At 45.3% G+C, this 18,970-nt stretch overlaps 1 protein-coding gene across 1 annotated transcript in view; it reads right to left on the minus strand.

Annotated features, from left to right (window-relative positions):
* CDYL2 (chromodomain Y like 2) overlaps positions 1-18,525 on the minus strand; it is an 87,493-nt gene extending 68,968 nt beyond the window's left edge. Inside the window, exon 1 of the mRNA XM_066637458.1 lies at positions 18,455-18,525. Within this exon, the coding sequence (XP_066493555.1) occupies positions 18,455-18,478 (24 nt within the window). The 5' untranslated portion in view covers positions 18,479-18,525. The remainder of the gene's footprint in view (positions 1-18,454) is intronic.
* Positions 18,526-18,970: the final 445 nt, after the last annotated feature.

Below are 18,970 nucleotides of genomic sequence, written 5' to 3' on the forward strand. Positions count from 1 at the left end.
TCTGTCCGTTCACAGGTCTGGACCTACATTTGTTAGGTTCTAACAGGAAATCACAGTTGCTGCCTCAATACTCACAGCACAAAACTATGCATGTAAGTAAGTTTCAGAAGTAAGTCTTGTTATGTTCAACTGAGCTTACTCCCAGGAAGGTGTGGGTAGTATTGCAGCCTTAGTTAATTAACTCAGGACCAATTCTATCCATCTTTCCAGTGCCGATGCAGCTGTGCCAATGGGTAATGTGTGGCACACTATGGTGGTGGTGGGGCACTCAAGGAGGATTCCTTAAGGTAAGGGAACATTTGTTCTCTTGGGGTTGCATTGCAGCTGCATCAGTGCTGGAAAGATGGATAGGATTTTGTCCTCAGCCTGCTTTTATAACCTGTCACTTTTCTTCTAATTTCAGTGGTGCTCTCCATTGTTTCACAGTTTGATTCTTGCTGTAGTTTTTCAACAGCTGTTGAAAAGTGAAGATCGGATAAATAGCTAAACAAATACAATCAATATATTATCTGGATGGTTCTCTTATATTTCGTGGAAGAGTAAGGCTAGAGAGTGTCACTGTATCTTTTAGCATTCATCTCAGTGGCTGCTTGTGTATGTCTCTTTTGTGTGTTTGCTTAAGATCATGAGCTTCTTTGGAACATGGAACCACTTTTTCATTTTTTTCATTTAAGGCAAGCTGCTGTCTGAACTTTTATTTTATACTATTTTCCACAGTTTTATACTGCCCTTCCTCCAAGGAGCTCAGAGTGATGTACATAGTTCCACTGAAAACTATATACATATTTTAATAACGAATTGTACACATATTGGACTTATTTTTTAGAAAGGTGGCAAGAAAAACATCGCAGAACTAAATCATGAAATCCATTCAGTCCATGCATTCAAACTCTGTATCTCCGCCAGCACCTTTACAGTAACTGACACACAAGCTTCACAAAGGAGAATTGATTAGCGCAAGTATTTCTCTACCGCTTCACACAGGTTTTATTCTTTCTGTAAAACTCCAGCCACAGAGTAAACAGCCGTTAACACAGTACTTTACTTTTGACAGCGATACAATTGGCTGTGTCTTTGTAAAAGAGCGCTACCCAGTAATTACATGATTGCAGTTCAGATATGTCAGTCTTCTTGAAAGACATGGGTTTCGAGAGTCTAACTAGAACTGGTGGGTAAGATATAGCTAACTCATAAAGGCAGGTGACATTTCCACCTGCTGCATCCTCTAGTCAACCACTGCCACCTGGGTACAAAATGTGGGGTTCTGCTATTCATAATAGCTCTGTTCACATGTTACATTCAACATATGGTATAATGTACAATTGGTTCATAGTGTACACATGATTGTTAATTAGTACACATGTGCCTCTGAATACCAGAGGCAGGCAGCAATGGCAGGAGAGAAGTGTGTATTTTTCTCCTGCTTGAGGACTTCCCAGAGGCAGCTCAAGGCCAACAGGATGCTGGACTAGATGGGCCTTTGGCTTGATCCAGCAGGGTGTTTTTTATGTTCTCATGTACAATTATTCAAATGCTACATTCAACCTGCATAGTTCATAAGAACATAAGAACAACCCCACTGGATCAGGCCATAGGCCCATCTAGTCCAGCTTCCTGTATCTCACAGCGGCCCACCAAATGCCCCAGGGAGCACACCAGATAACAAGAGACCTCATCCTGGTGCTCTCCCCTACATCTGGCATTCTGACTTAACCCATTCCTAAAATCAGGAGGTTGCGCATACACATCATGGCTTGTACCCCATAATGGATTTTTCCTCCAGAAACTCGTCCAATCCCCTTTTAAAGGCGTCTAGGCTAGACGCCAGCACCACATCCTGTGGCAAGGAGTTCCACAGACCGACCACGCGCTGAGTAAAGAAATATTTTCTTTTGTCTGTCCTAACCCGCCCAACACTCAATTTTAGTGGATGTCCCCTGGTTCTGGTATTATGTGAGAGTGTAAAGAGCATCTCCCTATCCACTCTGTCCATCCCCTGCATAATTTTGTATGTCTCAATCATGTCCCCCCTCAAGCGTCTCTTTTCTAGGCTGAAGAGGCCCAAACGCCGTAGCCTTTCCTCATAAGGAAGGTGCCCCAGCCCCGTAATCATCTTAGTCGCTCTCTTTTGCACCTTTTCCATTTCCACTATGTCTTTTTTGAGATGCGGCGACCAGAACTGGACACAATACTCCAGGTGTGGCCTTACCATCGATTTGTACAACGGCATTATAATGCTAACCGTTTTGTTCTCAATACCCTTCCTAATGATCCCAAGCATAGAATTGGCCTTCTTCACTGCCGCCGCACATTGGGTCGACACTTTCATCGACCTGTCCACCACCACCCCAAGATCTCTCTCCTGATCTGTAACAGACAGCTCAGAACCCATCAGCCTATATGTGAAGTTTTGATTTTTTGCCCCAATGTGCATGACTTTACACTTACTGACATTGAAGCGCATCTGCCATTTTGCTGCCCATTCTGCCAGTCTGGAGAGATCCTTCTGGAGCTCCTCACAATCACTTCTGGTCTTTACCACTCGGAAAAGTTTGGTGTCGTCTGCAAACTTAGCCACTTCACTGCTCAACCCTGTCTCCAGGTCATTTATGAAGAGGTTGAAAAGCACCGGTCCCAGGACAGATCCTTGGGGCACACCGCTTTTCACCTCTCTCCATTGTGAAAATTGCCCATTGACACCCACTCTCTGCTTCCTGGCCTCCAACCAGTTCTCAATCCACGAGAGGACCTGTCCTCTAATTCCCTGACTGTGGAGTTTTTTCAGTAGCCTTTGGTGAGGGACCGTGTCAAATGCCTTCTGAAAGTCCAGATATATAATGTCCACGGGTTCTCCCGCATCCACATGCCTGTTGACCTTTTCAAAGAATTCTATAAGGTTTGTGAGGCAAGACTTACCCTTACAGAAGCCATGCTGACTCTCCCTCAGCAAGGCCTGTTCGTCTATGTGTTTTGTGATCCTATCTTTGATGAGGCATTCCACCATCTTACCCGGTATGGATGTTAGGCTGACCGGCCTATAGTTTCCCGGGTCCCCCCTCTTTCCCTTTTTAAAAATAGGCGTGACATTTGCTATCCTCCAATCTTCTGGCACTGTGGCCGTTTTGAGGGACAAGTTGCATACCTTAGTCAAGAGATCTGCAACTTCATTCTTCAATTCCTTAATAACCCTTGGGTGTATGCCATCAGGGCCCGGTGACTTATTGATATTTAATTTATCAATGAGGTCTGAAACATCTTCTCTTTTAACCTGTTCGCATGTTGAATGTACATGTGATCCCCCGAATGTACAGGCAATCTACATCCCAATCTCCCTCATGATTTATAAATGAATGTACATGCTCTCGTGAAAACATGCACACTCATATAAGCACTTGTATAAGTCTAAAGTAATTAGTGAAAATTCTGGTCATTAAGAGAGGTGATACATTGAGGGGAAAGCTTGCATGCTGCAGGGACCCCGGAGTGTGTCTGCTTCTCTTCTGCTTAAATTCTTCCCAGAAAAGGGAATACTAACTATCCCTCTGTGGCTTAAGTCCACAGTCCTGGGATGATAGCATTATACCCAAAACAGAACCACCAACAAAGATCGTGTGGGAATTGGCTTCTCCATATTCTGTGATCATATAGAAGCAAACTTCACCCTATAGCAATGCTTATAAAGGAGACTTCTCAAATGTGGGGGGCCAGGAAGTGTAACTGACTCACACTTGCTCTGCCAGAGCTTCTGATGAAATGGTCAACCATGGTGTGAATTAACCTCATGCCTAAATACACAGTACCTGGTGCACTAATTCGTCCTTTGCATATTATAATGAATGTGCGACAAGAGGAAAAGTTTTTTTTCCTCCTCTGCATTGTGTGATCTAAAGATACTCTCCTTCTAAAACTCTTGTTTTTGACAGCTTGTAGGCTTCAGCTAGATTGTTCCACACTATCACTTTTCTTATCTGGTACACGTGGTGAAAAAAAATGCCTCATATGTCCACTCAAAACAAACATATATTCATTAAAATATTCATATCATTTATTTACTTTTTAATCTATGATTAAAAATAGATTTGCTCTAATTTTTTTTTTTTAGAACCAAATGTTCTGACTGAACCTTATTTTTGGAATCCTGCTCCAAATATTTTGAAGCCATTCCAAAATTTGCCATGCTTCTGACAATGCTCAAGACTGATGGGCCAATTATCATTTGTGCAAGAACGACCAACAGTGTATTTCATCTTGGAGCGCACAAATGCCATGATGTTTTGTGGCATCAAGCGAAACACATGTGCAGAAAAACATCCAATCCTAAGCCAAGGATTTAAGGAAATATTTAACAAACGGATGCATGTCTACAACCTGTCAGTGTCTGAGTAGGAATACATATATATTTTTTTCTGCAGAAAATGGTTCCTTCTTCAGAAACAGAGACTGCTGAACTCAGAGCTAGCTCACCTATGAGACTGATTGCCTCAGTGGGGGATGCCTGCCTCTGTCCATCCCTCTGAATGCCTCCAAAACTGTTCCTCCTCTCACTCCATTTGAAAAGAGGGGAACAGGAAGTGTGGAGGAGTGGAGTGTGATGGGCTAAAGTGCCAGAGATTCTCTATGCCACTCTGTCCTCTGTGCATCCTTTTCCATCCTCTTCCTTCTCAATTTCATGGAGCAGGAAAGAAAGCAGTGGCAGCAGGTCTGGCAAATGCAGCAGGTGTGGCAAATGCAATTCCCGTTACCCAGTGGCAGCAGGTCTGCCACTGGGTAACGGGAATTGCATTTGCCACACCATCTCAGGTACCAGAAGGTCTTGGGCTATCCCTGGAAGAACTGCACTTCGCTCACTGCTTCTGCAAATACCGGGCAGTCCAATCCTCACCTGTGCTGGCACAGCAGAGCTGCATGGCCTGCACTGCATCCAGCACAGGTTAGGAGGTGGCTAGAGGTCTCCTCAGGGATAGGGGATATTTTTTCCTTACCTCACGTCGAGTCGCAGCCTGCCCTATGGGGCTTCTTAGATCCGTGCCACCTATTTAGCTGATGCAAATCCGGGAAGCCTAGTGTAATGCTGGGAGGGTGGGTAGGATATGGTGGAGGAGGCCTCTGCTGATCCCACCCCCCTGCTGGGCCCAATCCATCCCCATTCTGCCCTCCCCCACTCAGAAATGCCCCTTCCCCACCACCCTCTCCATGCCCTTCCACTGCCTGGCACAATCTACACTATCTGACTGTATGCCTGGATGTGGCATTGGTGGGACGGGGCAGCCCAGCCTAGCAGCACAGCCTCCTCTGGGTGCCAGGAAGTACTTTATGGCACATCTGTGACACCTTTGGCCAGCACAGTGGCCACTGTACTGGCCGAGAGCACAGGATGGCGCTCTCAGTCTCAACTCACACCATCCAAGTCTGTAGGAAAAACTGATATTTTTGGACTATTCAAGAACTTAATTCCTGTTTGAAGCCTGGCAGTTGGACCTTCAGGTATAGCTATGGGCAGGGGCCCCATTTATCTTTAAGAGGGTTTTTGTTGAAGCAGAGCTTGTAAGGTGGAGCCATTCATTATCCTTAATGGACTGGAGCGGAAGACCGTGTGGAAAGTGCATATAGCTATCCCGAGTCAACAGCCAGAGCTCTAATGAGTGTCAATAAACAGTGCCGGAATTTGCAACTGATGAGCAGATCATTATTCTATTTGCCATTAAAATTACTGAGCTCTCTGTATCAACACTTAAGAATTGCCAAAATTATAAAACAGAGCTGTGCTAAAGGAGTGCTGTTTAGATATGGGAGAGCATCACCACTTGTTCTTCCTTTAGAAATCTCAGGGTGGTTTTTACGAAGGCTTTAAATGGCCATGCACCCATCCAGGCACCCATCAGGTACATGCCAACTGAGCTACAACAATGCAGTGGCATATCTAATGCTCCAGGACCACACATTGGGGCAGTTCGTATCACTGTCAAAACTACCATAGGGTCTGGCAGAGTTGCTGAATATTTCTAGCCCACTGGAGATATTTGGTGCCCATGTTGGGCAAGAGCCCCCTTCCCATCCTGTGCCAAAAGAATCTTGTAAACTTCTCTATCTTCTACAAGGATGTCAAGCATGTTGTTGGCATCCTTCAGTCTTGGAAGACTGGTATCGCGCTCTGAATGGTGATTCTGGAACAGAGTGTCCTCTCCAGTGCGCGAAGCCTGGGTAAGGTAGATATGGAGGATATACTGTTTCCCATGTAGCAAATCCCCCCTCTCCATGTCGCTGAAATGGTCCAATGGAAAGGCAGAAGCCAATACGGTTGGTTCCAGCGGCATCGCAGGAGTTGCCAGAACGTGACTGTGTTCAGCCATGAACTGCCTCAGGGACTCCAGCTCTGGATTTTGCCTCGAGGTTGACTCCTGAAGCCTTTTCCATAACTGGATATAGCCACAAGGCAGTGGAGGTTTGGGATCAGAGTTTTCCTTCTCTCAGATGAGCTGCCTTCCCAAGCTAATGAGTCCCATCTACCTGGTGGCTGTTTAGTCGCCTCTTATGACCAGTACAGCCAAAGTGAGGGCCTATTCTTATCCCCAGCCCCCAGGGGAGTGTCAAGCATATACTGTCAAAATCTATGGGTGGCATCCATAATAATGCTTCTGTGAATGCCAGTTCCAAGAACAGGTGAAGCATTCCACTCACTCAGTGGGTCCTTGAGTGAGCAGAAGGGGTCTCTGCCTGGATGGAATGGAGCGGCTTGTGTTGAAGGAGTGTGCTTCCATTCACGTAAGCACTCTTGTGGATGTCACCCAATGTGATTTTAAAAATGCTTAACTTTGGATGGAACATTGTATTGGATACATTAAATGTATCCAATATTTATCTAATGCACTAAAAACTTAAGGGCTATGTCTTTATTTCTCATTACCATTATCTCTGTCCAGGCTTCTACAACAAAACTATATGCACGGTAGTTAACCATTCAAACAATATAAGAGAAATTACAGGGATGTAAATTAGAAACATTCTATAATAATTGTTTTCATGAAAACAATGAACCACCATTTAAGGCAATCAGCACAGGGGGACAAATCTAAGGATAAAGGTGCCAGAATAGGGCAGTTTACCACCGCTGAAAGGTGGACAGTGATGGAAACTGGCAGAACTCCTTGGGGAGAGTATTCTGGAATCTGGGCACCAGCTCTGACACCTCTCTCTCTCTCTCTCTCTCTCTCTCTCTCTCTCTCTCTCATACTCACTTGTCATGCTTCTGATGACTGGAGAACACAGGGGAGAGCCTCTGAAGTAAATTGGGCAAGTTCATAGGGAAGGAGTTGGTTCTGAAGATGTGGTGGCTTCAGTCATTTAGGTTGGTTGGCAACCTTCAGTCTTGAAAGACTATGGTATAAGCCTACAGCCCATTAGGGCACAATCCTAACCCCTTATGTCAGTGCTTTCCAGCCCTGACATAAGGGCAATGCAGCTCTGAGATAAGGGAACAAACATTCCCTTACTTTGAGGAGGCCTCCGTGAGTGACACCCAACTGCAGGATGCAGGACACATCCCATTGGCACCGCTATGCCAGTGCTGGAAAGCACTGACATAAGGGGTTAGAATTGCACCCTTAAAGTCATTTAAACTTTGAAGGGTTAGAACCAGCACCTTTGGGAAGGAGTTCTAGCTCAGTGGTAGGGCACCTGTCTTGTATAAAGTCTACAATTCTATCCCTGGTAACATCTGCAGGTACTAGTAGGAAAGGACCTCTGTGTGAAACCCTGGAGGGCCACACGGACCAATCATTTGACTCAACTTCATATGTTCACCTTCCACTGAGCTCGGGAACAAATTGGCAACCAGTGAAACCAGTTAATAATTGAAGTAGTGCAGGGGTTCCCAAACTTCTTACCTTGGTGATCCACTGTGTCATCCATGGTGGATCTGAGGTCCACTGAAGACAGGATGCTCCAGGGTAAAATGGCAGAAGACCTGGATGATGCTTCCAGGTCACACTCATGCACGATTACGGTTGTGACTTCTGGATCATCTGCCATTTTATCCTGTGGTGTACTGTCCTTGGCATGCCCATGACTCACCAAAATTTGGGTTCCAACCCACCTGTGGATTGTGACCCACACTTTGGAAAACACTGATCTCTTGTTTCCAGTTACAAGCTGGAAACCATAATCATTTTATTAAACTACAACATTTTAGTTCTATGTCTCTGTGCCCAACCGTCATTCTTAATTTACAGTGAAGACAGCTTATCGGAGCTAATACTACATTGGAAAAAGTATTACATTAAAGCATCCCCCATATTTAATTCAAGATATAGTGATGGGCTACTGTATGTTCTGAGGTTTTGTTTTGCTATTAAACTCTAACTGTAAATTGTTTTATAAATGGAAATTAATTTTTTCAAAAAGCTATACATTGCTCCTTGACTTTACATTCAGTGCTTTCCATTATCTCACCCTCCCTCACCTCTCCACTCTCATATTCCACTAGTTCGGCCTCTGACCTTCCCTCTTCCACTTCCACCATCCTAAGTCATACAAAAAGTTCTTGCACTTTCAATGACACCATCTTTTCCCACTTGCTTGGAACCACCGCCTAGAACACCTGCAGGATGCTTCCTTCCTCACTTCCTAAAAACCCTTTCTAAAAACCCACCTTTTCTATGAAGATTTTGGGATCCTGTCTTACTCTGCACTGTAACGATGTTTACACTGCAGTTCTATACATATTTTCTTCAAAGTCCCACTGAACTCAGTGAGGCTGACATCTAAGTAAACGTGCCTAGGATTCTGCTAATTATATGCAACTGAAACAACTTTGTTTCCCCTTCAAACCTTTACCTCCACCTACTTTCTCCGTCTGTTGTCTCCCATGTGTCAATATCAGATTGTAAAACACCTCAAGGCAGGTACCTGCTTACACCTTTTCATTCTATGTAAAGCACCATAAATGTTGATGACCCAACAGTAGTAATAATTGCATTGTCTCCTATTTTTATTGTGGCTTTGGGGTTGCATTTTGAAGTGCTGTTAGCAACCCTGATAGTACTTTAGGGGATGAAAGGGCTGGATGCAAATATTATAGAGAATGAAAGAGAGCAAGAAAGGCCTACAGACCAGTTCACAAGATCCTTTTCTTTTTCTTCTTCTTTTACTTTCATGCATGCACTTATTTGATAAATGCAACGGGTGCTCCTGGATAAGGAAGCCTCTGGTTGCATTCAGATTTTATTTCCAGCTATTGCAAATAGGTGAATTATAATTTATCAGCAAGCACTGCAGTTGCCCACATGAGGGCCAAAGTCTGCAAAGTCTATTCTTCCTGAGAGTTGGCTCCATTGCGCACAATGGAAATTACTTCTGAGTAAATTACTTCTGCCGAATGGAACACCTAGGGTGCAATCTTGTGCATGTCTACTCTAAAGTAAGCCTCACTTGATTCAATGGGACTTCCACCCAGGAAAACACATACAGGGCTGCAAGCCCCTAGACAGCTTGTGTTGACCAGAAACGTAAGACCATTGTTGCTTAACAACCATATGGACAAACAGGAGAAACATGGTCTCATATTCCTAGAAGGACTTGCAGAGCTGATTATATCTAAGAAGAAAGAAAAATCACCTAAGACATGAAACTGGGCTTCTGCTCAAACTGTTACGGCTGTACTTCACATATAGCAAAACCCAGACGGTTGGGAATTTTGCTATACTGAAATGTAACGTATATTCTTTTTCCTTTCTATTTTGGTCTTGCTCTGACAACTAAGAAGTGTGTGTGGGAAACTCCTAGAATGGTGTCTTTCACATTCCCATAGCTCAACACATAGTGACTCTTAATTCATCATGTCTCATACAAGAGGAACAGAAGTCTCTGTTTTAACTGTCACTAAATGTTAAACTTATAAGCTATGAGCAGTTAATGGGTACATGTATTTGCAGAGGTAGTTGACCAGTATCTCAGCAAAACGAAGGCTGTTAGACAAGAAATTGCATCCTGCAATTCCGAGCAACCAAGTAGTAATTTTTGTATACAAGCCCTTTAGAAATCGTTCTCAGCCCATCTCTTTGTTTGTGGGTCAGAAAATTCCTGTTTCCAATCCTGTCCAGCAAAGCAATTTACCCTGCTCCTTTGGCACAATTTCTCCTTTGTGGTAGTGCTTCTTTCCTCTTTCTAGACTAGTTACACAGGGCCCAATCCTATCCAATTTTCCAGACCCGGTGCAGCCGTACAAAGCATGCACTGCATCCTGTGGTGAGGAGGCAGACACAGAGGCCACCTCAAGGTATGGGAACAATGCAGCCTCGGGGCTGCATTGTAGCTGCACCGATGCTGGAAAGTTGGATAGGATCGGGCCCACAGTCAATTCCAGCCAATCAGGGATCCTGTGGAATGACATTGCTAAACTATGCAACCCATCCTATGTGGCCACCTGATGACATGAGTGAAGGCAAACCAAAGACAATTCAGAGTGAGAGCAATGCTTCCAGGATCCATTGCATGGATGATCTCTTCCAATCGTATATCATAAAAAAAAGAGGAATGATATAATTACGCTTCATAGTCAGTCAGATTTGGCTATGAAATACATTGTCACTGATGGAAAAACAAAGGCAACTGAGAGAGACAGCAAAAGAGGGCAATGCAAATGAACGAGTAACATTGTCATAGCAATAGTCAAAAAGTAGTCAAAAGCAGAAGACTCTGCAACACTGTGGAAAATATTTTGAAACACAGCGAGTAGTTTTGGTCTACCGTCTGTGTTCTTTAATATGTCCCTGGAAAGTGCTCTTAAATTAATATGCTTGATTTAATTCCATAACTGGAAAAAAACCATAATTAGGTACCTTGGTTACAATTTTCTGCTATCCCCAACACTTACACTTTCTTTTCCTCTACTGTTTGAAACCGTTAAGAGGCAAAAGCAGAAGGCTGCATTTTCAGTTAACACGGGTCCCCTGAAGCTGGCTCAGTCTACAGCATAAATGACAAATAATTCACCACCCTTCGTGAAGTATGGCAGACCATATTTCAAGTCATCCTAATCAGGAAACATTGTCATCTTGAAACACACTTCCAAAAAAAACCATAAAATAGAGGGACTAGTTTGATTGTCATTTTATATGTCTTATCATAGCCAGTACAACGTTTTGTGTTGCCTTCTCATCAATACTGTACAGAATGTTCAAGGCACAAACACAACATCATATAGTCACAAAGATAAACTCTGGACAAAAACCACTTACCGTCTGGGACGTGCGGTGGGTGGGGAGGCAGGTGAGGCAGAGCCTCCCCACTGGAGTCCTTTGAAAAGCGCTGCTGCTATGGGAGGAGCCCAAGGACTCTCAACCCGTGTGCAACACAACGCAACGCGCACGGGTTAAGAGTGCTGGGGCTCCTCCCACCGCAGCAGCGCTTTTCAAAGAACTCCAGTGGGGAGGCTCTGCCTCACCTGCCTCCCCACCCACCGCATGTCCCCGCTTATAGTGAAACGGCATTTCTTAAGTACACTGATTTCAGTGGGAGAGTTGATCAAGTGCCTCATTTCCCCCCCCCCCCCACTGATATGAACCAGAGTTATTTTGGGTAGATCACAATTCATAAAACTGGATTGCCCTAATATGTGCTGTTTCTATTCAACCATACATTTCTTTGCAAAAGGAGAGCTGTTATTGCTCCACAATTATCTGGAGAAATCAACCCCAGTGGTCGGATGGTCATGCATTTGCCGCATGACTACTGAAAGCACATTTTACAAAAACAGTCATAAGGTCACACTGTTTTGGGTTACCTCTAACCCAGTCTTGGGTATGTGAATCCTGATGCCTCAACTGATAATGCATTTTTCGGACACTAAGAACTCATACAACAGCAAGAAAAAAGGTTAACTAGCATTGAAATGTAGATGCTCAAAGTACTCCATGTACAGTGCATGAGTGCTCACTGAGGGCCCGATCCAGACCTCTTAGCGCCGGCTCTCCACTGCTGCTGAGTGTCGCAAATGTGCCATAAGGTACACCTGTGAGACTTACCACTGGGTCAGCGTTGGTGCTGGCTCAGCACCAGTCCATGCTGAGTCAGCACTGGCCGGAGGCCTGTTGCAAGCCACCCAGAGCTAGTCCTTTGCTCTGGGTGGTGGAGAGGTGAGCAATGGGGAGGGGGAAGAGGGGGCAGGACTAGTTACAGTCCTCCGCTAGATCCAGACCCCTGCATTAGGCCTGACATGGTGCCACTCTACTTTGCACCAGCTTAGTTGGTGCAGTCTTGAGCAGCCCCACGGCGAGGCCTTCTTCCTTACCTGTGGGAAGGGAACTAAAGTCCCCTTTCCCCAAAGAACTGCTGGTGGCTGTTCAGTGGCCACTGGATACAGCAGCAGTCACTTTTGGTGCCACTGCTCCTCTGGGAGCTAGGCAGCTCAGGACTGGGCTGTAAGGCTGCAATTCTATCCACATTTACTTGGGAGTAAGTCCCACTGACTAAAATGGGACTTACTTCTGAGTAGACATGCATAGGCTTGGACTCTAAGTCCTACTATGTTCAATGGGGATTACATCCAAGAAAGTGTGCATATGATAGCAGTCTTAGTCATGATTAAGTCTTAGTAACAATCACTATGATTGCAACCACAGGTAGCCAATTTTGTGTGTGTCTTTTTTGCAAATATTACCAACCATGATCATGGCAAAACTAATTGTCATCATCATTTCATAAGCTACACTTTAGCAAACTGCCTGTAAGTTCCATCACCGTTATTAGATTGTAAGGCCATTGCCAACTTAAAGGAATTGCAAAGACATTCTCCAGTACAACATGTCAAGATAAAAACTTGACCTCTCTAATAACATAAAGGTTAATGTCTTCAGAGTGTTTTCAATGCCCCCAGAGGGAAGCGAATCAAAAAATGACATGGTCAACCAAAAAATCTCATAGGTTCTGATGGAAACAGCAACAAAGGGTAAGTTGCTCTTAACAAGAAATCAATCTGGATATGGGTCTTGTGTATGTGGTTGTCTCTAATTGGTTTAGGGTACAGTCCTATACACACTTTCCTACTGAATGCAATGGGAATAACTTCTGAGCAACTCTGTAGAGCCCAATCCTATGCATGTCTACTCAGAAGTAAGTCCAATGATACTTCATGGAACTTATTCCTTAGTAATTGGGGATAGAATTGCAGCCAATGGCATACCAAGGTCATTTGGCACCTCACCCCCATGACAAAATTATTTTCCATAATAGTCATGGCATAGAATGAATACAGGTTGAGCCTACTTATCCGTGGATTTTGGATCCATGGATTTGGCTCAATGCAGATCCCAGACCCCCTTTGAGCCAGATTCGGCCCACCCTGAAGCCTCCAGAGGTCCTAGAAGGGCACTTCCAGTTTTTGGCGTGGCCTCCATGGGCTTTAGAACAGCTCTGGAAGTGACCAAAGCAAGACTCAGGTCGCGTTGGAAGCTCACTGGTGCCCAAAGTCCATGTGATTTGATTTCGTGCAGAATTCAGTATCTGCAAGGGGTCTGGGAACAGCAATACCTAAAATAATAATGGCCCAGAGCAAAAGCACAGACAATGAACATTTTAAAACATAATTTAAATTGTTTTTCGAGTCTTTATGAAGATGTTTTCAGAAGATGTTTTTCACAGCTGCAAGTGAAATGTTGGGACTAGATCCTACAATGTATTTTAATCTGTGGCTTAAAGACTCAAGAAACAATGTTTCAAACTTTTCCAGCCACCAAAGACTTAGTATGTTTGTAATGAACATTTTCTTTTATTGAACTTTTTAAAATTCATATTATATATATATATATATATATATATATATATATATATATATATATATATATATATATATATATATATATATATATATATATATATATATATACCAACTTTGTAAGTTTGTTCCTTTTTCTATTTGTGTATTTCTTCTGTATATAACTTGGTAACTTTGTATATATAATCATACCAATAAAGCTTCTCTTGCAGGTGGCTGCAGCCAGTGCTAGCCCAAGTCATGGTTGTAGCCAGGATCACCCCCAAGACCGCCGCCATCTTGGGTCAGCCCCTCAGACACCACCCCACACAGCCACCCTCCTTTGGTCACCCTCTTCATACATCACTGATTGCAGCCTCAATTGCTTGTTTAATCTAAGATTTATGGCCAAAAGTGTTCTTGATGCAATTAAAATTTGCTGACATTGGGCTTAGAATCTTAGCAAATTTTAATTGCATCCAAAACACTTTTGACCATAAATGACAAAACTCTACATTCAGTAGCTTTTGGGTTACAAACCTGAACATATCAATAAATACTTTGCACAACATGTGACATACAAGCAATGAACAACCCTCACACTACAATCCATAGTGAGTACTTCTGCTTTAAGAAATTCACAGACTGCGAAATATATGCATCCATAGGTGTGATGTATGTGAGACCACAAATCTCATTCAGCTGTTAGCAAGCATGACTAAAGCATACTTTCTGGGCTGTTATATGATGATTGGCCATTACCTGCATGTCACATGTTGAGCAAAGCATTTACTTACAAGTTCAAGTTAGTAACCCCAAATCCCACAAGCTATAAAGCTTTGGCAGTGAAGGTCAAAAGAGTGGTTAAATTAGATGTTGGGCTTTGATTAAGCAACCCAAGAACTTCAAACCATAATTATTTAGGATTGTCTATCCAAATTTGCTCTAATGTCAGCAACAGTCAAACAGCTTAAAAGTATTGAAGATTTTCAGCACCATCCAAACATGCCTACTCTGAAGTAAATTCAATGGGACTTAATCCCAGGCAGGGGTATACAGGGGGCCCTCAAAATCCACAGGGGATCCATTCCCAGGACCCCCAGAGATACCAAATAATGAAATCTGTGGGGGGACCAGTCCAGCACTGCTATTACTTACCTGGGGGCACACCAGGCCCTCAGGACGTCACGCATGGCCTCCTCAGAAGCCTTCAGAATGCAAACAGAAGTCATTTCCAGATTGTGCCAGAGACTTCTGGTTGCATCCAGAAGGTGTTCTGAGGTGTGGAGAAGCCATGCACAACCTCCTCATGCCTCAGAACACCTCTGGATGTGACCAGCGGTCACTGATGCAAACCAAAAGCCACTTCCAGTTGTGTCTGGGAGGTCTTCTGAGGCCCTCCAGTCATGGGCTCAGCCTCCATTTCGCAGATACCGAGCCTATGGACAAGAGGAGCCAATGGCATAGAACTGAAGCTTTCGTTTTGGGATTCCAGAATGGTATTGTTACTGAAAGATGTTTTACTTGGTACTCAATGATATTTCACATAGAACAAGAGATCACTCAGTAATCCTTTGATCTTCTCAGTTGTGATCACAAAGGAGCATCGTTTAAAATGTATTTATAAACAAAAATATGGACTAATGACACCCATATGTAACAATAACAATAACAATAACAATAACAATAATAATAACAACAACAACAATAATAATAATATGTAAACAATGCTAAATCTACGGAGAGTGTTCTTCCAGAACGCATATATACAGACAAGCTGAAATATTTCCATGCAGTGAAATAATGTACATGTTCCCAATAATGCTCGCACACATATACAAATCTTTCTGATAGGCTGTAGAAGACAAACTCCATATAGCACATTACTTCAGCTGACACTGCAAGCCAAAGTCATCAGTGGTAGACGTTCGTTGACAACACTGGAGTTCAAGAAGAGACAAAGCCAGTGCAACAGGGCTAATTAGAAACTGAACCTGCACAAGCCACTACAACAGCAAGTTCCAAGTGAAACTGAAACCAACAACGCAGACCACAACCAACCTCTAAACATTTGGTATCATCTGGAGAGGTTCAGTTTGCTCCAGAAGAAATCCAGAGTTGCTGTAACAAGCATAGTGTAACAAGTACACTAATTGCTCTCTGAGGGTATATCAATAACCACACAAATTATCAAGATGCAACCCAAGGGTTCCTTCCACAACTTGATTTCTTTGCCATAAAATCCTCCAGAGAGTATCACCCAAAGGGATTCCTAGTTAGACCTACTCCACTGGGAAAAATCTAGAGACCAGAAGGTATACAATCTATTTGTTGCCATCTCCTACATTGATGACTCATCCTTCAAGCAGTTCAAAGCAAGCCTCACAACTATCCTTGGAGTTGAATCCGAATGAGCACAAATCTGTAGTTCAGCTGAAGATCCCATAAGATCTACCTAAACCTTGACTCTTCCTGTTAAATCTCAGGTTTTGAAAACTCAAGTAGCCTCAATGATGCACACAACAGTGTTTCAGTAACTACGTCTTAGCAATCTGGTGTTCATATAATCTACACTGGGCCCATCAGTGTTGATGTCATTGTTACGGAGAGTCAATGAGACTTTTCTGATTCAGGTAACAGTTGCACTCTAGTAAATGACTGCTTTGGAATTTCAAGTAGTCAGCTAGGGAATGGTTTGTGCTGATGGTTCTTTGACAACCTTGGCTGATATCATGAGGTTTGCTGGATGGCAGCCATTGTGTTTAACATGAGTTGTCACAGATTTTTTTTTTTTAAGGCAAGGTTGAATAATAATCATCTGTTTGTCTTACAGACACAAATTATCGTCATCAAATACGTTGTCTACCAAATACCAAAATATGTCTACTAAGGTACTCTATTTACTCTTGCATTTTATAAATACACAAGCAGCAGGAGTGTCCTAAGAAAACACGTCCCAGATTTCTGATGGGGAAAATATGGCACTAATCACCATTAAAGCTTTAACTATAAATTGAATCCATTAATTAATCAATTAACTGGCTACAAACAAGGTTGTTAATTGAGTGAAAAATCGTTATATGGATGGTGCCCATTATTAAAAGAAGGAAATATTCTAGGTACTTCTACTCCAGCGGTAGCCTACCAAACAGCCTGTGGGCCAAATCTGACCTGCCACCTGAAATCATTTGGCCTGTAGCCCCCAAAAGATATAGCTATCCAGCCCACTATGATCCTAAAAAGAATTCAAGTTTGTAATTCTATCTCTCTAAGGCTTACAGTGTAAACAGACTAAGAGCAGAAGCTTCCTTTGGATGTCATTTTTGTATGGGCAGGAATCTCTCTGTGTCATGCCCATCTCTTTTTTCTTAGATGTATGGCCTAACCGGAAAGTTGACGCATGAGTATTGAAGGTGCATGCGTTTTTACCACTGAAGGACCCGATGTCCGGCTCTATGCAGAAGGTTGCCGAACCTTGTTCTACAACATTCAGTAGTGACAAACCAAAATCTGTATCTGTTATTGGGACCACTTCTTTGCGGAATTTCAACAATTGCCAAACACAATGCCTGGATGCTTACGCGGCAAACCAGCTTCTGCACCAAACTGAGTGTTGGCCATTCGCTGTACCAAACGATAAACTATGAGATTTTTTTTATGGACAAGACTTAGTTACATTATATCAAGTGTCAGATCAAGTGTACAGTCCAGGTCTGAAAATACATCACCAAGATTCCAGGACATCCTGGGCTGCAACCATGGTTTTAATCCACTTGGTAAGGCAGACATCTCCATTTGGAGAAGGAGCAAGGACAGGTCTGATGGGGAGGTTCTGCATGAAATGCAGTCAATCCAGTAAAATTTGGTTGCAACACAATTCAGACACGACCATGCAAGCATTTCGTTGGGTCAACCATGTGCTGGTTCAGCACCCCAGCTCTCTGGCAAGCCGCACATGACCGTCAACACCTCCACTGCCTGACCACGTGCAACTGGGCCAATTCCTGCACTGATCCTACCGGTCCAAAGAGCAGACTTGAGGACTGGATTCAACCTGGGGGAAGAAATGTGGCACTCCCCTCCTTGTGAACACGCCAGCTGGAGACCCTCTCATGCTGATGCGCCCTGGATGGTTTCCCCTGCTACCCAGGAGATGACCACCCAGTGAACTTTCTGGGCCCGAAGCCCACCCAGTTCAGGAAGCTCCACCCCAGAACCCCCCATCAAGAACATGCCAAGGTGGGCCAGCCCTCCTCCCCCTGCAGCTGTGGTCACCGAAGCTCCGCCCCCCGCCGGCCCCTCCCCCTGCTGGCATCCACCCCCAGATGGAGGGCTGGGAAGCGGGGGGGGAGCCCCTGCGCCCCCTTGCGCCTGGATACCCACCTCCCTCTGGCGGGGGTGGGCGGGGAGGCGTCCAGGGCGCCCGCAGGAGCACTTCCCCGGCAGGACTTTCTGCCCGGGGGTCCCGCCGCACGGCCGCTGCCCCCGAGGCCTGCCCAGTCCCGATCCCCAGGAAAGTGGGGGGGGGCAGCGCTGCATCCCTGCCTCCCGATGGGCAGCAGCTCTGCCCGCCCGCCCGCCTCCTCCCGGGGCTCCAGGAACTCCGGAGCGAGCGCAGGAGGCGAGAGGCGGCTCCTCGCCCGGCAGCCCCCGCAGCCCCGGCCGGCCGCCTCCCTGCCCTCCCGCCCCGGCCGAGCGCCGCCGTACCTCGTAGAGGTCCCCCGAAGCCATGCTGGGCGGGCGGGCGAGGGTGCCGAGCAGCGCCGTGCGGGTGACAGGCTGGCTGCCGCTGCTGCCGCTGCTGGCTGGCTGGCGCCGCCTGTGCGCAGAATCGCCGGGCGGGCGGGCGGCAGGCGGGCTGGCGGGCGGGCGGGCAGAGACGGGCTGGCGGAACCGGAGGCAGCGGCAGCGGCGCTGGCTGGGCTGCGAGCCGGCGGGTCCTCCTCCTGCTGCCTCTGCGTGCGCGCGTGTGGCTGCGGGAAGCCCCCGCCCGGCGGCGCAGGCGAAGCGGGCTGTGCCCTCCGCACGTCCCCGCCCAGCGGGCTCCGTCCCGCGCCTCTGGCCGCCTGGTGGGCAGGCGGGGAGGCAGAGCCTCCCTCCGGGGTCCTCCGCCGGGGAGCCGCTCCGGCACGCGCAGCCCAGGAGAGGCACAGCCTCCCCAACCGAGCAAGCGCAGGCAAGCCGCGCGCAGGGCTTAGGGAGGCGGGTCAGGCAGAGCCTCCC

Source organism: Tiliqua scincoides, chromosome 9 (genome assembly GCF_035046505.1).
Source record: "Tiliqua scincoides isolate rTilSci1 chromosome 9, rTilSci1.hap2, whole genome shotgun sequence".
In the NCBI taxonomy this organism is placed as follows: Eukaryota; Metazoa; Chordata; class Lepidosauria; order Squamata; family Scincidae; genus Tiliqua; species Tiliqua scincoides.